Raw genomic sequence first — 24,681 nt, forward strand, 5'->3', positions numbered from 1 at the left:
TACCTCTAAAAGAGAGGTAATAGTTTCTATCAAGGACAGATTTTCTGACTCTTGAGAGAATAACCTTTTATGTGTAATTCTCCTAGCTTGAAATTTTTTTCTTTTAATCCTGTATATCTAGGAGTAGAAGAATCTTCTCACCCCAATATATGCCAATATATTTGGTAAATTATGATCCAGTGTTGACTTGGGCTTTTATTATCTCTTGGAAATTTTTATGAAATAGTTCTTGTAATTTTCACTCATAGCTTCCTCTCCCCCAGAGCTCAAGCATGATTATGAGGAATTAAGTCAGGGGACAGTTAGTTATACTGTGCTGAGGATTTAACCTGCATTATTTGATCCTGTAAACAAACCCCATGAAGTAATCATAATTGTCCCAACAATGAAGACAATTGACAATGAGGACGTTTGGGTTCAGAATGCTTAACTAACTTATTGAGAGTGACTAAGCTAGGATTCATACCTGGCCGATCCAAAGCCTGGGGCCTGGAATAGGCGAGAGGATATTATAGAAGGGACAAATGTTGAATAATAAAGACAAACTTCACCTCTCTTATAATTTGCTAAGAGTGATAGCCAATCCTACTTCAAATGAGCTAGAGAATTTATTCTAGTAAGTAAAGGGAATTTAAAACAATCTGGTTGGAGAGCCTTTTGGAAATGTTACAACATTCCTTGAGATAATTGTTGCAGAATTGGAGATGAGAAACATTGCCCTAAATACTTGCTTGTCCTTCTCACAGTAATGATCACCAAGTATTACTCTTTGCCAAAGGATTTGCCAAAGGTGATTTCTTACTCAAACTCACACAACTAGTATGGGATAGAATTGGGATTCCAGCCCAGGGAAGTCTGATACCACAGTTCATGCTCCTAGCTCTACACTGCAGTGTCCTGGGGCCAGGGGATGGATGGGAATAAAGGTACTGGAATGTGACTGAAAGCATCTTACTGATTAGGGGCTTGGGGATTGCAGCAGAGATATTTATCACTCACTGCATATTCCATTGCTCTTCACATTTCTCTGACCCCTTGCCATTCAACGGTCCATGTGACTAGTTCTTGTCAAGGGGCTATTGATAGAATTAATGGTGTCACTTCTGGGCAAAGCAAAGGAGAATGAATGCACTTTCACAGGCTCTTTCTTCCTGTCACATGGCAACTGCAGAGATGTTAGACTTCTGTCACCCCCGGATTCTGAATAACTATGTGGAACAGAGCTATCTACTCACATGCCTTTGTGTTAAGCCACTAGACTGTAGGGTTAATTTATAACTGCAGCATAACTTAGCCCATACTGACTAATGCAGGTATTTTTGTTATAATAAGAACTCAGGAGAAAGTTTAATCTAGTTTAATGAAATAATGTTTAATTTCAGGAGCATCCCTCCAACCAGGGATCTGGAGTAACAATTGCCCCCATTGCTCCAACTAAAAATCTAGAGTCATATACAATGCTGAATAACCTGCAATAAAATTATGTTTTTCCCTTTGAAAAGACTTACACCCACTGACACATCTTTAGGACAGCAGGGCAAGTGAGAAAAAAAATCAATTTGTCTTACTTTATTAAAAAAATCCAAATTTTACTTAATCTCATGCCAGTTGCTATAGAAAACAAAACCTATACAATCACTACAAATTCCTTAACATTCAAGTATTTTTTCTCAAGGGCCTACCTCTGCAACACCAAGGTTGTTTTATAGCAAATGACTTACGTCGTGGGTACTTTCACCTCCCTAATACTAGAAAACACGGAGTTCTCAGAGAATTGTGTGTAAGAGCAGATTGGGGATCTAGCAGTCCTGCCAACAGATTCCTATAGTAAAGTGCTGCTGTGGAAACTCATGGATTATTTGTCTTTATATTTTCAGACATTCTTGATAGCAACAATAGTGCCAGCCTTTGTTTATCATTATTACCAACAATCTCTAACATTTTCATGTTACCTTACAGTTTATAAAACATTTTTACACATAACTGGTTTGATCCTCACAGCCATTCTGTGAGAAAGGTAATGCTGTCATTATTTATGATTTACAACTGAAGATACTAAAGTTCAGACAGGTTAAGTGATCTGTTCAAAGTCACACAGCTAGTAAGAAGAATCACTCCTCCCAACACCCTGCCTTTTGGCTCTACGTAAGTACAATTGCTCTCAGTTTTGTCCAGTACAATCATTTAGGCCTTTACCCTTTTGGGTGGTTGTTGTATGCCAGGAAGAATGGAGACAAATGAGAAACTAAACTAGCACAATTGTTAGGAATTGTTAAAATTGAGTCCTCGAGTTACCTGAAGGGTAGTGACGTCATCTAACCATAGTTTTACTCCTATAAGCACTTAACTTGCACTGTGCTAAGCACTTAAATATATTATAACCCACATAATCCATCCTCATAACAGTCACATAAGAAAGGTCCTTTTTTTTTATCATACCCATTTTACAGAGGAAGGAAGACTGAGTTACAAAGAATTTAAGTCATGCATCCAGGGTCACACAGCTCACTAGTGGCTAAGCCACGATTTAGACCAAGGCAGTTAGAGCTCCTGGGTCCTTAACCACTAGGCAAAATTGCCTCTTACATTAAGAACTAACTTATGTAGTATTTCCTCTTGGCAGGAAAAATCATATATGACTCATTTAATCTGTTAGTGACACAGTTAATGCTTGAATTCTAATAGAAAGTAGACACGGAGAGATGGGGAAGAAGGAGAATGGGTAAAACAAAAAGAGGCTGGGGAGAAAGAGAAAGACTGAGCCAGAAAGAACAGTGTAAAAGTACCTGCAATGAGGCCTCCATTCAACTCAAAGAACACACGCCCTAAAGTGGGCATGAAACAGGGATAATCAGCTCCCCTTGCCAGTCCTATTTCCCTCATGACTCTCAAGTATGAGCATCTCATGTGCTGAGGATGCATCTAGTGCTCAAGGATTTGTGTTTTTCTTACAATATGGTCCATACATGAAAGCCAACTACTTCATTTGGTTGCAACCAGAGAAAGAGCAATCTCTTTCCATACTGGAAAAAAGCCCCTGCTCTGCTGTGCTTATTAAGAGGAGGTGTCTGGGTCTCTGAAGTGACATTTTCCCAAGGAATTTCCAAGGATAATTTTGACAATAATCAATTTGTTGCCTGACTTTGAAACTTAATTCTTGAGTAAGCCACAACCTACTTATATCATTGAAGATGATTGTTGCCAAAGGGTGTAGCTGGATTCCTGTAGTTTGTAATGCAACTCTGCTATGTATATTCAACATTGCTCATGGAAAAATTTTAGCCACCAGGTATACATGAAGCTACCAGATGTATGAACAGTTGCTTGTGACAACATGGATGGACCTGGAGGGTATTATGCTAAGTGAAATAAGTCAGATAAAGAAAGACAAATACCATATAATTTCACTTATATGTAGAATAAAACAAACAGAAATAGACTCATAAATCCAGAGAATGAATGTGTTGCCATGGGGTAGGTCGAGGGGGGTTAGGCTAAATAGATGAAAGGGATAAAGAGGTACAAACTTCCAATTATAAAATAAATAAGTCATGGTGATGAAAAAAGTACAGCACAAGACTATTGTAATATATATTGTAATATAGTTAATAATACTGTAATCACTTTGTATGGTGACAGATGGTAAGAATATGTATCAAGATGAACATTTTGTAATGCATATAATTGTTGAATCACTATGTTGTACACCTGAAATCAAGATAATATTGTATAGCAACTGTACCTAAAGAAAGAAAGAAAAAGAAAAACTGGCTTCCCATCCTGGCTTGGCCACTAATGAGCTGCTCAGCTCAAGGATGTCACATAATCTTTCAGGGACTCCAAAAGGAGGAACTAGACCAAAAGATAATCTCTAAGATCCTGTGAGCCCTCATATTACACAATTGACATTCCAAAAAAATTAATAATAATGAAACAACCCTTAAGAGGTCTTCCTACCTCCTTGTGTATCATTTCGCATATAGGTTCCTTTTACAGCAGATTCTCAGCCCAAAACAGGTCATTTTTCACTCTAGCTGTTATTTGTAGGTTTTATAGGTAGCTCAGGGGCATAATTTAAAACATTCCACCAAAGAGGATATAAACTTTGCTGCCTTGAATTCCTGAATTTTATAGGTACTCATAAAAGTGTTTAATAACAAACTCGGTTCACTTGGAAATCACCAGTGTAAAGGACTTTGCCCCAACTTGAGATGTGGGTCATATTTGTCTTTTTTTTTTTTTTTTTTTTTTTTTTTGAGAGGGCGTCTCTCATATTTATTGATCAAATGGTTGTTAACAACAATAAAATTCAGTATAAGGGGGTCAATGCTCAATGTACAATCATTAATCCATCTCAAGTCTAATTCTCGTCAGTCTCCAATCTTCTGAAGCAGAACGAACAAGTTCTTACATGGTGAACGAATTCATACATAGTGAATAAATTCTTACATGGTGAACAGTACAAGGGCATTCATCACAGAAACTTTCGGTTTTGATCACGCATTATGACCTATAAACAATCAAGTCAAATATGAATATTCGTTTGATTTTTGTACTTGATTTATATGTTGATCCCACATTTCTCCCTTTATTATTATTATTATTTTTATTTTTAATAAAATGCTGAAGTGGTAGGTAGATGCAAGATAAAGGTAGAAAACATAGTTTAGTGCTGTAAGAGGGCAAATGTAGATGATCACATGATCAGGTGTGTGCCTATGGACTAAGTATTAATCCAGGCTAGACAAGGGCAGCAAAACATCCACGGATGCAGAAGATTTCTCTCAAAGCAGGGGGGGGTGAGGTTCTGAGCCTCACCTCTGTTGATCTCCAAATTCTCACCTGATGGCCCCCCTGCGACTGTGCCTGTCTTAGGTTGTTCCTCCCTTGAGGAATCTTACCCGTCTCTGGCTAACCAGTCATCCTCCGGGGCCATACAGGGAAATGTAAAGTTGGTAAGTGAGAGAGAAGCCATATTGTTTGAAAAGGTTAGCTTTTTACTTCTTTGCAGATTTATGCCCTGTGGCTTCTAGGGTCATATTTGTTTTTAAGAAAATATTTAACGATATAGTAACAGGTTCCTGTTTCTGCTAAAGATTTCTGCACAATCTCTTTTGATCACTCTAAATGTAGGCATAATGCATTTTAGGATTCCATAGAGCTATTAATCACTGAATGAAGGCTTCTATCATTGATCCTTGTTTCTCACACTGAGTGTTGTTCATGATTTCCTACCTAGAGCAAATTAAAATGAGCCAATGTGAAAACTTAACAGCTGCATGTGTATATGGCTAAGAAAAACTTCCTGATTATATTCTACTTGTCAAAGCCAGAGCAAAAGTACCCATAATACCTAAACCATCCACAAATGGAATGGCCACAATGGTTACTTTGTTGCAAATTGAAAAATGACATACAACACTTAACAATGTATAGATCTTCGAGCTTATTGTGTAGACTGACATGTCTAGAGTACTTGAGCTTCAAAATGCTTTCACTTACATTATCTCTTTGATCCTTAGGCTTAAAGAGATTAAATTTTTAGTCTCTGGAATTGCACTAGCTGGTGATATATCCTAAGTCTACCACTCCACTAGCTGTGCGATGCTCTGCGAGTTACCTAATCTTTCTGTTCCTATCTATTCTCATCTATAAGATAGGGATAGTAATAGCATCTACTTCCTGCTTTAGGATTATTATGAGGATTAAATGAGCTAAGACTTGTATATTGTAAAACCTGTGGCACAGTAAGCATTCACTAAATTTTGGCCATTATAGCTGGTACCTGAATTTTCAGAAGAGGAAACAGAGTCAGACTAAATGATTGTTTGCGACTATAAATAGTAGTTAGCAATTAAAACCAGAGCTAATGGACTTCAAACCTTGGCCTCTTCTTAACTCCATGCTGCCTTTCTTATTCGTTAAGAAATCAGGTTCACTAAATGAGGGTTTTTAAGGAACACATTCTATTTTTTTCCCTCCGGTCCTGAAAAGAGAGACCAATTTTTTCATCCACTTTCAGGATGAGATGCTTGTTAGCTTGTTTTAGTTTTTCATTTGCCCTGTGAATGCGTTCAGTTTTACTTTTATCTGATGAATTGTTCTTGGAACAAAGAAGAAAGAAAATTAAATGAAAGAAAAATAAGGTGAGGTGCGAAAGTGGGAATCTCATGAGAAAATATTATATGAGCAAAGGATATATGCATTTGAAAAGGTGGATTTGAGTAACCAACTCCTGCATGTTAACTTTATTTCTGAGATTTGTATGCTTTTCAAGAACTACCTCTGAAAATATGACAATACAATAATTATTACACTTAGATATTTGCTTCAGATAGTAAAGGAGGTGTTCATGCACAAAAGGAGATTTAAAGAAAGCTCTGGTTCTGTTCATTGCAGCTTAAAGAAAAACGAGTCTAATGGCATTCCTGAAAGGAAACCAGGATGTATGGTCTCCAATAGTGTTTAATTATTATTTTTGCTCAGGTCCAATTTCTCCTTCCTTGTCTCCATCATTTTCTCTTCCATTTGCCCTTCTTTTCCTTTAATCTTCATTGCAATCTTTCTGTGATTCCACAAAATTTAGGTTTTGGTGATCCAGGGTAATCATTTTATAGTAGGCCAGCAAGGATCTCCTTGTGGCAAAATTCCCACAGCATTTTGCAGTTCACAGGGATTTTCTTTCTCTCAGGCAAAAGGTGAGAAAAACGGAGGCAGTTTCCCTTCATCCTCAGAATAGGGTCTCCGTGCCTCAGTGGTCACAGCCGGCCCTCCACGTTTGTCCCCTGCTCTCTCTCTCTCTTTGGTTCCAGCTGTGGTGTGTCTTCAGTTCAGGAGACTTGCTCCTTCAGATCTTTGCATAAGCCACTACCTCCAACCAGAATGCCTTTGCTCAGTCATTATCACTTCACAAACTCCTTATTATCCCAAACTCAGATGATCGGTTATCTCTTCCAAGAGGTTTTCCCTGAAGTTCCTAGTCTTAGATATTCCTCTTCCATTCTCCACATGACAGGGTGCAAACCTCTACCAAAGCAGGACAATCAGGGCTGGGATTATGGCTAGGGTGATTCAACTCCAAATATATATCCCCTATGCATCAACTTCTTTTCATCCCCACTGCTGCCTTCTTGATCTGGGTCACTGTTCACCTTTTGACTGGACAAATTATAATCTCCTCTAACAGGTCTCCCATTTAACTTCCTGTCTCTCTTCAGTCCATCTTTTATACTGCAGCCAGAATGATTTTTTTAAGAAAAAATATTACATATATACAAAAAAGAGATAATATATAAAATTAAATATATGAAATAAAATGAACACTTATATACCTGCCACTAGTTTAAGAAACAGTATTTCCCTTTACCTTTGAAGCTGACTGTGTCTCTTTCCCAAAGGTAAACTGTTTTGAATTTGGGGTTTAATATCCCTTGTTTTTTTAAAAAATGTATTTTTTTACCAGGTATATATGAATCTCTGACCAATACATTTAATTATGCTTGTTTTTGAGCTTTAAAAAGTTCATCTATGGTGATTTTCATTTCTGTGTAGTATTCCATTGTATGAATCTGTCACATCTCCTGTTAATGAACTATTGGATTTCTTCAGTTTCTATGCAATCGCCAACAATGCAAAATAAGCAGTCTTGAGTATGACTCCTAGTGCATGCATGCAAGAATTTCTCTAGGGCAGGGCTGTCCAAAAGAACTTGCCCTGATGATGAAAACGTTCTGTCTATATATATATATATATATATATATATATATATATGCTGTCCAATATGGCATATGTATATTGGACATATGTAGCCACGTGTTGTTATTAAGCACTTGAGTATGACTACTACTATAATTGAAAAAGCAAATTTTTAATTATATTGAATTTTTATTAATTTAAATTTAAATAGCTACAAAATGGTTTGTGGCTACCATATTAGACAGAGTATCTTTAGAATATTACCCAAGAATAAAGCTGCTGTTTTTAGAGCATGAGCAACCGCCAACTCTATAAAATACTTTACTATAAAATACAATTAAATCACAAATATTTTCCAAAGCATAACATCAATTTATACTCCCCCAAGCAGTATGGAAGAATTATTGATAGTACTTTTTAATGTCTGTCTTTAAACATTCTTTTCTAGATATAAAATGGCATCTTATTACAATTTTATTTTGCATTTCCTTCATTAGTTTACTTGCCATGCTTCCTTTCTTTGTGAAATGACACTTCCCTTTCTAAAATGCCTGTTTTGTCCATTTTTCTGTTGGGTTATTTGTCTTTTTCTTATTTATATTTAAGAGTTTTTTTATATATTTTAACAATTATTTTCTTTAATTAGAATTGTTGCAAATGTCTTCAATGAATCCTCAAAAACATACATCAGATCTGTCCCTGCCCCTTCACTCCTTCCCATTATATTTAGAATATAATTTAAACTCCTTACTCTGGTGCAGCTGAATTTTATGCAAGGGATACATTTTTGAAACCTTTACACAAAATTTAAAAAATATATAATTCAAGACTATTTAGCAAGACTATTTCATTATAAATGTAAATTTATTGAAGGGAAGATCCAATTTTACCAGCTATCATGGCTCCGCCATGTGGCAATAACATAAACAGTTTCTCATTCACTGAACCACCACCAGCTTTGAAAGTATGCAATTCCTGACAAATGTTAAACATTGTGAAGGCTTCACACTGCTTCAAATTTTGTGCAAACAATAAGGTGTTATTAATAGTTTATAATGAACTATTTCAAATGTGTGTGATTCAAATACTCACAAAACGTGACCATACTTTCTTACTGTTCTTGTATCACTCTCAAGCCCATTCATGTCTCTTTGCCTTGGCATTTGTTGTTTCCTCTGCTTTCAATGCTCTGTGAATTGCTAGCACCTAGAATGGTGAGGAAGGGACAGAAGTGTCATATCCAGAGGTAGGAATAATATTGCCAATATAAAAAGGGAACATTGGACAAAGTTTCAAAAACAAAAAAAAACCCAGACATAACTTACAGCTAATGTTGAATATGTCAAACACTTGAAATCTTAATCTGAAGGAGGGAAGACAAAGGTTGGATTAAGCCTACGTGGAGTTTAGGAATGGTAGGAAAGGTAGAAGTTCCAAAGCTGCCAGTTCCTTTGTGCTTAGATGGGTACATCTCAAGGAAAATTACACGAAGGAGTATGGGTTCCTTGGAGCCCTGGAAGTTCCAGAATCCAGTATCTGAAAGCCTTCGTGGAGTCAGCCTCTACTGGCTTTGCTCATCGCAGGGAGGCAGGAATTTGAGGGCTAAGGATAGGGAAGAGGGTAGAAGGAGAAGCATAGTCCTCCTAAACTCTACCTAAGTCACCCTAAATCAGGGAATGAAAAAATCAAATATCTCCATGCAACAAATATAATGAGTGAAGCAAGCTAGATGTAAAGAAAAGTACATGCTCCTCCCCCGCCCCGACTTATTTTTTGTTTTTTCACTTTTAATGGAGAAATGACATGGGGAAACAACAATATTTTCAACAGAAGCCAGCAAGCCAGATTTGTATACAAAACTTCCCAATTCTAAATATTGGTTCAAAAAAATTTTTAAATACCATGCAGGCCAACAATATCTGAGAGTCAAATCTGGTCCAGCAGGACACAGGAGGCTTTCAGATCAAAGCAAATCTCAGAGTTAATTGGGGTAAAAATTACATGTGAATAAGTTTCATAGAATTGCAGAATATTCGTATCAGATTCTAAACCAGACTTTCATCCAACATAAAAATCTGGTCTTTCCACCAAAATAAAAGCAGTTGACCAACACATGGCAAAGACTGGTGGACAGCAAAGGAAGGGAGCCAGGTTGGAGAATTTGCCTTGCCACTGGTGCTGTTTGCTTGAATTGGGCAGAGCCCCATGGATTCAAGGCTGAAGGCAAGTCTCCAATGGCAGGTAGCACCACCTCACAGTATTTATAAAGAATTTCTTTTCTAATATTGTGGATTTCATACTAGAGTCTTGTTTCTGGATGTTTTATTCTATGAGTTATCACTGGGTCCAGCAACATCTATTTTGGATGGAGTTAGAGGGGTAAGTCCTAAGAATTCTATTCTTGGGGAAATGTCTTCCTGGGTGGGTCATTTAGGGCGGACCCACTGGAAAACCAGTTTTTTTCTGTACCTCTTCTCCATGTTCACACCGGGGCTGAGTGCATAGGTGTGAGTGCCAGGTGGAAAGCTGGTAATAAGGGTGCCACCCTGACAATGAGGGCAGAGCAGGAGACCTGGCAATGTGGTGATGATAAGAATCTCTGGTCATGGGGTGGGGAAATGCAATCATTGGTGTGCAAAGGAAGGCAGTAGCTGTAAAACTGGTCTCTTCCACCTTCCCAAGTGGTTTCATCCCTTTTCTTTTATGGGCTCTTATTCTAGCAATTGTACCCTTTCTGGCATGTATTTAATCTCTCCTCTGTCTCTGTACTGTTTCCTGCCTTTCATCCTCCAGGTACATGTTAAGTCTTCCTTTTCTCCCAAAAAGAGCTCCCTGATATTTTCTTCCCTCTCAACTTACTACAATGTGGCTTCTGCCCACCCCACTCTTTCACTGAAGCTGCCCTCTCTAACCTCTGACCCAGTTGCCAAATTTTTCTGAAGCTTTCAGTCCCATTCACCATCTTCTTCTTGCCTTTCTTGGATTCTAGGGGATAATACTCCAGGTGTTCTATCTCTCTGACTGCTCTTTCTTTTTCTGCTGGCTCCTCTGTCTTCACCCATTCCTTGAATGTTATTGTTCCTAGAGTTAATGGAACCCCCATATGGCAACCCTGTAACAAGTAGTAAAGGTGCACCACACTCTGAGCACAACTCTGGCCCAGGGTGCAGGGCCTGGCAAGCAGAGATTAGACTGATGTCAGGCCCCATTCCCTGCACTCAACCTGGTACCTTTGTGCAGTGAACACCCTGTACAACTGCATACTGCCACCCAGAGTGCTATTCTCCATTTTTCTCATCTCCTTTTTGCTTTATTCTCCCTCTGTAACTTTGTTGACTTTTAAGATTCCAAAACTTGCATGTCTATTTAATCTCTAGACATTGCTTCATCTGCTTCCTAAACTTCTTTTCCTAGGTGTCCTGTGGTTCCCCCCAAATTTGCTGTATTCCATCTCTTGGTTAATGACACCACCAGACTGTCATTCAATTGAAAACTTTCAGCTTATCTGTACCTATTCCCTTTCCACAGTTTAAAGCTTTTGTCATCTCCCAAGTCTATAACCGAATTGCCTTCTGAGTAGTTTCCCTATCTCTAGAATCTCTCCCCTCCAAATCACCCTTTGCTCTGCCTTTGGGTTTCTGTCTTTACACAAAACTGAGCATATTGCCCCTTTATTTGAAAACCTATTTTGGCTTCTAATTAGTCATAGGATAAAATCCAGATGCTCAGGCATGGCCTGTAAAAACCCTTCATACCCTGAGGCAACCTACCTTTCCAATCCTACTCCTTGCCCTAGTCTCAGCACCATCCTGCTATTAACCACATAAGACCATAACGCAGTTTTTTTAACATGATTTTGCGATGTGCTTTAATGCCTCCACGCCTTTGCTGGGGTCTTGCATGCCTCTCTTGTGTTTTTTGCCTTGTAAAATCCCATCTACCTCTTAAGATAAGCTCACCACCTATGGTCTCTTTTTTCAGGCACCTCTGGCCTCACTGCTTCTACAGCACCATTGGTATGCTAGTATAGATTGTCGAAAAGTTATCTTATATCTTTCCGACTACATTGGTATCTTAAGGGCAAGATTAAGCTTTGTTAGTCTCCATATCATCACCTTGCCCTGTGTCTGGTATACGGTAGATAATGCACAAAATTTTGTTAAATTGAGCACGATGCTTGACCATCATTTTGGGAAAGGGGCAGTGGTTTCTTTCAGCATAATTTTCAGCCTGTTCCTTTTCTTCAGACATCAGAAGAATGGGACAGTTGATGGGCCCTGTAGAGATAGTTGCTATGTCCTATCTTCAAACTTTAGCCAGGGTTGTCTAGGGACATAGAGATGGTGATTTCTCAAAAATTACGAATGGGTATCTGAGTGTGGATTTTTCTAGATATTAGAGTTCCTATTAATCATTCCTAACCAGTGATGATTTTCAATTTAGGACCTAGATTCCAAGTTCCACAGAAGCGCTGAGTTAGGGTTTTCAATGGTAAGGCACATATATTTGTACATGTTTTATCACCTGTGGCTCCCATCCGAACATCTTACCAAGTGTTCCGATTTCAGAGCACCATAAGCAATATAAAAACACACTCACACTCACACACACACACACAAATATATAAATATATATATGTAAAAGGGCTTTACTGAAAAAATCTCAAAACCTTGGAAAACCGCCGAGCTATCTTGAAGGGACTGGGGAGCGGAACTCATTGCAGAGAACCTGGCAAACAGCATGGATGCCTAAGACTGACCTGTGTCATTCCCCTTAGTTAAACTCCACAGTAAATGCTGGGCCGGGTAGGAGACACTCAACGACTCCAAGAAGCCCAGAATGGGTAGTTTTCTTGAAATGAGCAAATGAGTATTTGTAGAACCTTGGTAATTGCTTTTGAGTGAGTGGGAAAGACCTTGGTTCCAGTTTTCCCTAAAATACCAGAACTTGGTTCTGACTACAATCCAAGTAACAAGATGGCCACTGAAAATGTAATGACTAGTCAGCAAAGGATGCCTCTAAGAGACTTTGGGAACATTTTTGTGACGATCAACCCATCCTAAGCCCTGTAATTAATTATGTGGCTCCTCGGCACTGCCCTACAGCCTCGAGCCCCTTTTTGGCTTCTGAAAATGTGCTTAATGCAGTCAATTCTCCAATGCTAGCGTATTCGGGCTCGAGGCCCAACATCGAACCCTCCGGCTCCCCCGCTCGGAGCCTGATCCCAGGAAGGCGCCCGGGCGCGAGGAAGTGGGATGCCAGCTGGTCAAGGGCGCGGGCGCCACCTGGGCGGACTCAGTGCGGCGCGGAGCAGAGACCAGAGCGGCAGCCGCAGCCGCCTCGGGACCAGCCCCCGGCGAGGGCGCGGGGGGACCGAGCGCGTCAGCAAGCCCGCCCCCGTCGGCCCTCCCCCGGGCGGGCCCAGCCCCACGGCGCTGACTCAGCAACGCGAGGGGGACTTTTGTCCCTCCGCAGACCCCGTTTCTCTCGGACTCGGCCCTCCGCCGCGGCCGAGCCGGTTTCCCCTTTCCGGCGCTCCGGGTGCGAGAAGCAGGCTGAGTCGCCTAGGCGGCGAGCGGCGGTGCAACGCGGGCGCTCGCCTGAGGCCACGAAAACTACTGTTCCCTCGCCGGGCAGCGTGGGCGCCATGAACAACGCCGGTGAGGCGCTGCCCTTTCCCGCCGAGGTCCTCCCCGGGGGCTCCGGCTGGGCCCGGAGGCCCGGCGGCAGGGAAGAGCCGGGGATGGAGCTTTTTGGGCGGGCTGGAGCGGCCTGGAGCGAAGCCGCAGCCTGGGGGAGGACACTGGTAAAGGGCTTCTCCGCTGCAGTGGTCACTTCAGGAGGCTCTTGGGAACTTAGAGCCAGGGTGTGGGAGTCCCGGATCGGCCTGCTGCAGTGTTCTGATCCCATCTCGTCTTCCAACAGGACTGAATTCGGAGAAGGTAGCTGCTCTGATTCAGAAACTGAATTCCGACCCCCAGTTCGTACTTGCTCAGAATGTAGGGACCACCCACGACCTGCTGGACATCTGTTTGAAGAGGGCCACGGTACAGAGTGTTCAGCATGTGTTCCAGCACGTTGTGCCTCAGGAAGGCAAGCCTGTCACCAACCAGAAGAGCTCAGGTAAGGTCTTCAAACTTCTTGCACTCTTGACCTTCCTGATAGCGCCCTGTTTTGTTGTCTAACTTGAGAACGGTCTAATGGGAGCAGAGGCTTGTATTGAAGGGACTGTGGTAAATTCCTAGAGAACCGGCACAGGTAAAGACAGTTCCAAGAACGTTACCTTTTGATATGTTTTGGTGCTCTGTGGCTTGTTAGTTAGTGTACTTAATTTGAGCACTAAAGTGATTAGTCCCTGCCCATCTGTTTGGAAGTAATTCACTATCTTCTGCCTGGAGTTATGTGATTACAGCCCCATGCCTTGGAGATAGATGCTCTTGGCACACAACAGACCACGCAAAGATGTTCATGTCCAAAGTTGTCCTGAAGGCCATAAACAAATATATAAAATGGAAAATATACAATGTAATTGCATCAAGATGTCATTAAATGTTATTTTTAAATATGATTTTTGACGGCAACTTGAGCAAATGTGTTGATGGGCTCAGTTCCCACGAACAGACCAGTTTGTAATATAGAAAATATTCCATTCTCATGCTTTACTGGCCAAGAGCTCTTGTTTTGCTATCTGCTGGCTAGCACCACTGTCAGAAAAACAGCAAACAGTGAAAGACTGGTTATTCAGGAATCTAAATAAGGAGGACATTCTCGCAACAAAATTGTACTAAAAGTATTTTTTAAAGTCTGTTCGTTTCAAAACTGCTCCCTGTCTGTTTATATTGACAGAAAGCAGATCAGTGCTTGCTTAGAGCCAGTTAGAACTCATAGTGTACATTTAACATGATTATCTTTTATTGTATGTAAATTATACTTCAGTAAAGTTGATTTTTAAGTTTTAAGGAGAAAAGCCCATAATTTTGCAACAGTTAATGTTTTGCCATCGTTGAAAGTTCTTGGGTGATGGGGACTGTCAGGCTACAAATGATCTAGTTAGTAATGTCACAGTGTCCTATGTAGTTCAGATTGCAGGGAAAAGCCTTGAAAAAATTACTAGAAATACTCATCTGGAACAGATTAGGTCTTATATATTCTACAGTGTCACTTCTATTTATAACAGATACAAATAGCACGTGAACTATATAGGTTATTTTCTTGCAGTTTTCACATTAACAGTTCATCCAGATAACCTCTACTGGGAAATAATACAGAGTGTATGAGAGAGGTGACATACAGGAAAATCCACAGTAAAGATGAGCTGTACTAAGTGATCAGTGACTCTCAGAAAACAATAGTTACTTACTTTTAATTGTTTTTTTCTTGTTACAAAATTTCAGTTGTTCAATGTAGAGAATTTGCAAAATACCAAGAGAAAATATTTTTTCTGTCACATCTTTGTGTATGTGTGTGTTTAATATGGGTGGATACCTTACCTATTGTTAGGTAACCTACCTACCTTTTTACTTATCAATATATTGTGAACCCATTTTCTTCTCAGTAAAAATGTTATACTCAAATAAAAGTCAAGGTTTTTTCCTCTGAATTTTCCTTCAGAAAAGAAGAGTTATCCTATATGTGAAGCCTTATAAAGAATCTCATAACAAGCCCTCTCAGTTCATTTATTTTGAAGGAAAGTACAGTTTTGCAGACATTACTCTGAAGTGACCTCAGTCCTCAAAAGTGCTAGTTTATAGGGATCATTTGATTGAATCAGTTTTTTTATTTTAAGCAGAAAATTTTGAATGTAGTATATTCCTAGGATATGACTTCACATGGAAATACTGGATATGACTGTAAATAGCCCTTCTAAAGATCACTTAAGATGGTACAAGAAAGGGTAACATCATAGAGTTTGTGTTTATCCACTTACAGGACAAATGAAGAATGCGTTGGATAGTCGATGCATACAATTTTCAGGGACAGCACACATGGATTCAAAACATTGCTGTGACTCAAACATACTAGATGGAACAAAGATGATGTGTTCTGATTGAAAGAGTTAGCTCAACAACTTTTTTTTTGTCATTGGGATAGGGGGATTGACTTATGAAAGGGTCACCTTGGATTGAAATACTTACTTTATATTCCAGATTAAAGAATAGGGACTTTTTAAAGCTTTTGCTCTGAGGTGCCAAATTGCCCTCAGATAGTCTGTACCTGTTTGGAGATATACTAATGCTATTTTCCAATGTTCTTGCCAACACTGAATATTTTATCTATTAAAAAATAATGTTTTCAAAAAAATAATAATAATGTTTTCTCACTTAACAGGTGTCTTATGATGAACTTCAGGAAATTTTTCTTTGCCATTGTATCTTTTTTGCCCATTAAATTATGTTGTCGTGTTTCTCTAGCAATATTTATTTTTCCAATATGATTTTCTTAGGTGATTTGTAATGCATTCTTATATGATGTGTGAAGAGATTTTTTTTTATATGTTAGGATATTACATCTTTGCATATATATTGCAGATAGTAATTACTGCCTTTCTTCTTTTGTTTATTGTTATTAAAATCTTCCTACCCTTTCTGATTTGAATCATCCAAGATCTTGTCATGGGTTCAATGTTGGGAAATACAGTTGGAACAATGTAATCTATGTGAACACTCATCATCATTTCTTGGTTTGCTTTCTTGTTTCAGGGCGATGCTGGATCTTCTCTTGTCTGAATGTTATGAGACTTCCATTCATGAGAAAATTAAATATTGAAGAATTCGAGTTTAGTCAGTCTTACCTCTTTTTCTGGGATAAGGTATGGTACTGATCTTGTGAGATTATTTTTGTTTCAATATCACATTTGGTAGGGACTATTCTCTTCATTTCTTGCTTTTCCAGTTGTAGTCTGCCTTCCATTATAGATGAGACACCTTTATTCTGCTTTCAAAAGCATCAAAAGTTGGTTCTTCTCAAAAGTAGAGGACTTCTTTTGGTGGGTAGATGGCTACTTTTTGCAATGAAATAAGTCTACTGACTCACCCTCCTATTTCTTTAACTTACTTCTTAAAAAATTATTTTGTTTTTAATGATTGCTCCCTTTAACATATTTATTTAGGTAACTTGGTCTTTCTCAGGCCTAGTAGCCTTTCTCTGGGTAGTACTTGTCTGAGAACAATAAATAATTTTATTCAATCTTTTTATCTTTAAAATGTACATCATGTAAGTGTCCATTCGATGTTTATTGATTGAAGACTATCAGATTTTGTTTCAAAATAAAGCAATGCCTTGTTTGAATAAACTATTGAAATATATACACACAGATTTAAGAAGAAACTTTAAATATTCTTATGAATCCAGATACTGTTATTTAATGACCAACTTTAGTTTAAAAATACATAGAATATGTTGCATCTACAGTAGTTACAAGACTCCTGTTGATAATGCCGTTAAAGATATTAGCCCTCTTTTCCTGTAACCTGATGTAACTTCTCTTACTCTAGGTTGAACGCTGTTATTTCTTCTTAAATGCTTATGTGGACACAGCCCAGAAAAAGGAGCCTGAGGATGGGAGGCTGGTGCAGTATTTGCTTACAAATCCTGCAAATGATGGTGGACAATGGGATATGCTTGTCAATATTATTGGTAAAAGCCTTTCTTTGTTGGAACTGAAACTCAGCATAATCAAGCAAGATTCTTTAGTTAGGCATAGGCCATTTCTTTGGTGGTTATCTTTAGAGTAGAACTGGTCTCCCAGAAAGGTGTACAGTTAGCTGTAAGAACCTTTATCTCATTCTCACTATCAAGTACCTTTCTTAGATGAGAGGTAAGGTGGGGGGGTGGGTAGGTACTATGAAGGTAGGCTGGAAAGAAAAGGTATTAAGTAGAACCAACTTTCTATGAAAAAGTTTATTTCTTGTCCATTGATGTGATCAAGAAACACATTTAGACTGCAACTGTTTGAATATGTCTCATTCAAAAACAACGTGTTGCTTTTGGGAGAATTTCATCATGCTGAGCACTTTACAAAGTATAACAGATAAAAAGAATAGAATTAACTCAAAGATAGATGGATAAATGTGAAGATTAAATGACCTGTTTACTAATACAGAGCATAAGATTGCTAAGTTTTCTGAATGAGCCTAACAAAATATGTCCTATTTTTAAAAAGAATAGCTTTTTTTTCCCCAGGCTTCTAACCCAGGCTTCTAACTTTCCAGGCTTCTAACTTTCACCTTACTGAACAGGAGAATTTGTTTTCTTTTAGAAAAATATGGTGTTATCCCTAAGAAGTGCTTCCCTGAATCTTATACAACAGAGGCCACCAGAAGGATGAATGATATTCTAAATCACAAGGTATAGCATATGGAGCAGAATGGGATTGAATTTAGTGTACTTACCTTAAAACTCCTAACCAGTTTTCCAGGGGGATTTCTGAGCTTTTAATGTACACAGTTCATGTACAAAATAGCTACTCAGTGTCTAACAAAGTTTTTTTTTTTTCTTTTAAAAAAATCTTGCACTTTCATTTTTATTGATTTTAATGTTTCCTTGTGGGTACTGAGGAAGGTAAGTCCCATGCTAAATATGGGCCACAAGCACACTGGGTGCTGTGCCTCACCCTTGGCTCTAGTAGAGATGGGCTGGAATCTTTATATTCTAGTGAAACCCTATAAAAACTATTTTAAGGCTTCCTTAAAGAGAGTATGCAGAGTTGTGAGGCTTCCCCAAACCACATCAGTGTAGTTTATCCACTCACTAAAATTTGATGTAGTCACTGAACTGCTTTTTATTGCTCCAGTTATCTCAATGAATCATTCTCTCCTGTCTTCTCTACATAACCCATTTTCCAAAGGAAGATTATAAATTCTATAGGGATGCTGCTCTGCCAGCCAGGCATCTTTTTTGAGAACTAGAGTTGCCAGACTCTTCCATCTTGAGGCTAAATTGGGCCTGTTATCCTTGGGAGAAAGGTTACATTCTAAAATAAACTATAGATGTGTTACCCCAATATTAGAAGTAGGTTATTTTCCACCCAGGAAACTGGGGATTCTTATCCACAGGCTAAAAAGATCCTTAATAGTGTAGCATTAGATTCCATTTCAGATGGGAGCAAGTCTTCATTAGCACTGTGGTTAAATTTAAAACTCATCTTTCTGTTAGCTGTCTCTCAAAATTGAGAACAATAGAAATGAAAACTACATTTGAGGGGCATCGTCATGGTCATGATTTGGCAAAGAGGGAAAAGTGGAATAGTAAAATTCTAAATAAAAATCTGTTAGAGTGACTTAGTGGCATAATCACTTTCAATCTACTTCATTTTGTAAGGGTGGTAGGCATTATGGAATGAGGGGTCTCCCCTATACCCAGGTACATATTTTCACAGAGGGTACCATCAGTTGCAGAGCAGGAATAGTTCCATCTAGTATTGTGGGGAATAATCCATGTCTTTTTCTCCTAGTGGAAAGTGTTTCTAGCTATGTGTACAAATGGACTGGTTGGAGAAAACACCTGCTTTTATCACCTTTGCCCTGGGTTTTGGCTGAGTCATATTTCAGAATAGAACTAGCATTGCTCTACTAGACCCATTTACTGTTGAATTTGGATAATATTGGAGTGCTGAATAATTTTCTGTCATAGATGAGAGAATTCTGTATACGTCTACGGAACCTTGTGCACAGTGGAGCAACCAGAGGAGAAATCTCAGCTGCACAGGAGACCATGATGGAAGAGGTAATAACAATTATTTTGGATCTTTCATGACCCTTTTAAGGAACTCTCAGAATATCCCCATCTGGTAAACTGATTAAGAAGCATAGTCATTGCAATAAATGTTGAATTGAACTGCAAATTAATTTTTACAGCTGAAAAAACTGATGTATAAACTTTGCATTTTAGTATGAGACTGGTACTTAATGTCTTCTAATTCCCAATTTAGATATAAGTGATACTTTTATCCATTTCGTAAATATTGAATACCCGCTAGGAGTTTGGTGCTAGAGATACAAAGATGAGAAAGACATAGTCTCAACTTTCAAGGAGTTCAATCTCTTGGGAAAAGATACATATGAATAATTATAATAAGTCCTATGCTAGAGATGTATCAAAAAGAGTTTGGTGGTCGTAGAGGAGGGAGTGACTAATTTAGTGAGCTGAAAGTTTCATGGGCAGGATATCTGAACCAGCTCTTGAGAGAGCAGTAGGAATGTACTGGCTAAATACTTGGAAAGGCTATTCCAGACAAACGGAATTGCATGTACAGTGAGTGGCATAAACGAAGGTAGAATCTTCGGAAAATGGTATAGCTGAAACAACATTTTGTTGTACGTGATTGATAGCAAATTAAGCTAGAAAGGCAGCACTGTGAGGGACCTTCCCTAGGTGCCAGGACTGTTGGCTTTATTCTGTAGGAGTGAAGATGGGAAGCTACTGATACTTATAGCAGTTAAAATAATGTATGTAGAAACATTTTGGAAAACTTAAAATGCTCTGAACAGATTAAAGGTGATAATGTTTATTACCAAGGCAGTTAAAAATCTTTATTACTTAATACTCTCCGTAATCCAGATGAATATGTATAAAACTGTGATGTTGCTTTGAGAAAAGAACAGTGGATCCATTACTAGGAATCACTCAACCAATAGTCTCCTTTCAGGACTATCTGTGTAGAATTAAGATGGCCTAAATTTTTTCACTGCAGTAAGCAACACTAATGCTTCACTCATGTTTTCCTTTGGATTTTAGAAAGGCCGTATAGTGTAGCTGAGAGTATGATCTTTGGAGTCAGACTGTCTGAGTTCTGACCTTCTCATTACTTAACAGCCATGTGACCAGGGGCAGTTCCTTAAGCTCTCAAGTGTCAGTCTGTTCAAGTGTAACATGTGTAGCCCAGCACTTGACATAGTAGTTGTTTCTTAAATACTCACTGGATGAGTGCAGAGATTTCATTTTGCCAAATGCAGTTAAATTATCTAATTTACCTCTTTCTTTACCTCTTAAGTGTTCTATTTAAGACAGGTGTCTGATGATAGAAAAAATAGAGTTGGAGTTAGAATTCGGAAAATTTGTATACATCTTATCTTTACTCCCCTGCTCCTACCTCAGAAAAATAGTAAAATGCCACCTTACCAATTCCTAAGTATGGATGTTTTATAGGATTATTTACTTAATGAATTCTTCCTAAACTGTTGACTGCTGAATTCTGTGTGGTAGGTCCTTAGATTTTTACAGTCCCCCAAATGACTCCTGTTTATTGAACCTGACTCTTCGATAATGAAGAATCTGGCTGTGGCTTTAAAGCTACAAATTAGTACCTATGATTTGCCTAGCCTTGTAGGCACATCAAAGTGATGACTTACATCAACAGCCATGAAGCTCAGATGGCTTAGAATGACATGTATTCATGCTGAAGACATTCCTACTGAGAGAGGAGAAATGCAGGTTGCTTGTTGCAGTAATGGGCAGGGCAATTCCATTTTGGAAATGTGTTGTCACCTCTGTTGCACTGTTTTCTCAGTGCATCTGCTCTTTTATTGGCTTCAGACCCCTTAGGATTATGAATGTATTCTCTACCAAAACTCTGTTAAAACATTAAACTAAGACCAGAAACAGTATTTATCAATGCTGTCAAAAGAGACAGGAGCCATTATGATTTGCTTAGGAAATTCTATGGCAGCAGTTTTCAGCTCTTAACAATATATAGGCCTAGGCTTGCTGCAGACCTCCAAGATTAGTTTCCCTGAGAGTGGACCCTATTAATCCGTATGTTTACTTTTAATTTTAAAGACTTCTTTGAATAGAAAAACTTACTTAAGCATCAAAAATATAAAAAGTTGGACAATGAAAAATCTTCCCACTCTGTTCTCAATCTTTCTAGTTCCCACATAGCCACCAAGTAACTTTCTGTTATTAACTGTTGTTCTGGTATTAGCTATTAGTTCTTTCAGAGATTTTTTTGACAATCCAATATAAATGTATATGACATTTTCCCTCCTTTTTTCGCACAGATGTTAGTATGTTATTCATGGTGTCTTGCTAAAGGCAGATTTGATGAGCAGTGAGTAGGCTAGTTTACCTAGAGTCTTACTTATGAAGGAGCTGGAATAGTGTTTCTCAGAAGGTCTGTAGGCCATCTGCATGAGAATCATCAGGTGCTTGTTAAAAATACAAATTCCTGGACCCCACTCCATATATACTGAATCTGAATCTCTGGGGATGGTCCTTGTAATGTGCATGAAATTAGTGATCCTGAGGCACATTAAAGTGAAGCTAGGAGATAATGTGAAAAGTTAGAATTAAACATTGTAATAAGCTCGACGACTAGGATGAGAGTGTATCCTAATTCAGTAGGAAATGAGAAGTTAGGAAGATCAGGGGGAGTAATGTGAAGTAAAGCTATACTTTAGGAGATTAATTTAGTTAAAGAGGTGAAACTGGAAGGAAGAGAGGCAGGAAGACTAGTTACGAAGCTGTATCAGTCCAGATGGTACTAATTAGGCCTGAACAAGGATAGTGACCATAGAATGGGAGAAATGGGAGAGAGTGCTAAGAGGAAAGATCTGTATGACTTAGCAACTTACCTGCCAACATTCATAATTAAAAATAACCTTAAGGTTTTCAGCCTGGTAACTGGGAGAATGCCACTGCAGTTCATATGAGTCAGTAAGAGAAGCTGTTTTCGGGTCACCATGAAAAGGAGAAACATTGGCTCTAAAGTGCCTAGTTCTGAGGCACTGTCCAATTGGAAATGTGTTTCAAGCATATGGAAATAATTCTGAAGCTCAGGAAAAGAGAATGATCGAGAAGAGTGATAAGTGATGATAGTATAGATGCTAAAACCTTGGGGGTGATTGAAATCCCTGAGGGAGAATAGAATGGTAGAACAGGTCTGAGTAAAGACTTACAGAAAATGTCTATTTCCCTAAAACATCTGTTCCTGTAAAAGCAAATGCCAGACTTATGTTGTGATGTTGGTGCTGGCCGTCGGTGTCAGAGGCTGCAGACAGGTGAAAGAATGTAAAGAGTGACAAAGGCTGCTACTTTCCTAAATAGGGGTGTGCAGAATAGTGTCAGGAGACCAGAGAAGGGAAGGAGCTGGGTGGAGAGTCAGACCATGGCAAGAAGAGGAAGGCAGTTTCAAGAAGTGTGGCAGTGAAGAGGAGAAAATTGATAGTCATTAGGGTTTTCTTTTAATTTTGGTATCATTAATATGCAGTTACATGAGCAGTATTGTGGTTACTAGATTCCCCCCATTATCAAGTCCCCCCCACATACCCCGTTACAGTCACTGTCCATCAGTGTAGTAAGATGCTATAGAATCACTACTTGTCTTCTCTGTGCTATACTGCCTTCCCTGTGCCCCCCACCCCCACATTATATGGACTAATCTTAATGCCCCTTATTCCCCTTCTCTCACCCTCCCCCACTCCCCACCCCAAGTCCATTTCCCTTTGGCAACTGTTAGTCCATTCTTGGATTCTGTGATTCTGCTTCTGTTATGTTTCTTCAGTTTTTTATTTAATTTTATTTTTTTTGGTATCATTAATCTACAATTACATGAAGGACATTATGTTCACTAGGCTCCCCCCCTCACCAAGCCCCCCCCACATACCCGTTCACAGTCACTGTCCATCAGCATAGTAAGATGCTGTAGAATCACTACTTATCTTCTCTGTGTTGTACAGCCCTCCCCGTGCCCCCATATTATACATGCTAATCATAATGCCCCCTTTCTTTCACCCCACCCTTTATCCATCCCTTCCCACCCATCCTCCCCAGTCCCTTTCCCTTTAGTAACTGTTAGTCCATTCTTGGGTTCTGCGAGTCTGCAGCTGTTTTGCTCCTTCAGTTTTTTCTTTGTTCTTATACTCCACAGATGAGTGAAATCATTTGATACTTGTCTTTCTCCACCTGGCTTATTTCACTAAGCATAATACCATTTAGCTCCATACATGTTGTTGCAAATGGTAGGATTTGTTTTCTTCTTATGGCTGAATAATATTCCATTGTGTATATGTACCACATCTTCTTTACCATTCATCTACTGATAGACACTTAGGTTGCTTCCATATCTTGGCTATTGTAAACAGTGCTGGGATAAACACAGGAGTGCATATGTCTTTTTCAAACTGGACTGCTGCATTCTTAGGGTAAATTCCTAGAAGTGGAATTCCTGTGTCAAATGGTATTTCTACTTTGAGTTTTTTGAGGAACCTCCATACTGCTTTCCACAATGGTTGAACTAATTTACATTCCCACCAGCAGTGTAGGAGGGTTCCCCTTTCTCTGCATCCTCACCAGCATTTGTTGTTCCTTGTCTTTTCTATGTTGTCCATCCTAACTGGTATGAGGTGATATCTCATTGTGATTTTAATTTGCATTTCCCTGGTAATTAGCAATGTGGAGCATCTTTTCACATGCCTGCTGGCCACCTGAATTTATTCTTTGGAGAAGTGTCTGTTCAGATCCTCTGCCCATTTTTTAATAGGGTTATTTGCTTTTTGGGTGTTGAGGAGTGTGGGTTCTTTATATATTTTGGATGTTAAACCCCTTGTCGGATATGTAATTTGCAAATATATTCTCCCATACTGTTGGATGCCTTTTTGTTCTGCTGATGGTGTCCTTTGCTGTACAGATGCTTTTTAGCATGATGTAGTCCCATTTGTTCATTTTTTATTTTGTTTCCCTTGCCCGAGGAGATGTGTTCAGGAAAAAGTTGCTCATGTTTATAGTCAAGAAATTTTTGCCTATGTTTTCTTCTAAGAGTTTTATGGTTTCATGACTTACATTCAGGTCTTTGATCCATTTCGAATTTACTTTTGTGTATGGGGTTAGACAATAATCCAGTTTCATTCTCTTGCATGTAGCTGTCTAGTTTTGCCAACACTAGCTGTTGAAGAGGCTATCATTTTCTCATTGTATATCAATGGCTTCTTTATTGTATATTAATTGACCATATATATGTGGGTTCATATCTGGGCTCTCTAGTTTGTTCCA

General features: G+C 38.9%; 1 protein-coding gene across 1 annotated transcript in view; it reads left to right on the plus strand.

Moving 5' to 3' along the window:
• The first annotated feature begins 12,838 nt into the window (after positions 1-12,838).
• Positions 12,839-24,681, plus strand: part of BLMH (bleomycin hydrolase) — a 43,378-nt gene continuing 31,535 nt past the window's right edge. The window contains exons 1-6 of the mRNA XM_037022783.2: positions 12,839-13,355; positions 13,621-13,818; positions 16,395-16,504; positions 17,190-17,331; positions 17,954-18,042; positions 19,327-19,419. Of these exons, the coding sequence (XP_036878678.2) occupies positions 12,854-13,355; positions 13,621-13,818; positions 16,395-16,504; positions 17,190-17,331; positions 17,954-18,042; positions 19,327-19,419 (1,134 nt within the window). The 5' untranslated portion in view covers positions 12,839-12,853. The remainder of the gene's footprint in view (positions 13,356-13,620; positions 13,819-16,394; positions 16,505-17,189; positions 17,332-17,953; positions 18,043-19,326; positions 19,420-24,681) is intronic.

This window comes from Manis javanica, chromosome 4 (assembly GCF_040802235.1).
Source record: "Manis javanica isolate MJ-LG chromosome 4, MJ_LKY, whole genome shotgun sequence".
Classification (NCBI taxonomy): domain Eukaryota; kingdom Metazoa; phylum Chordata; class Mammalia; order Pholidota; family Manidae; genus Manis; species Manis javanica.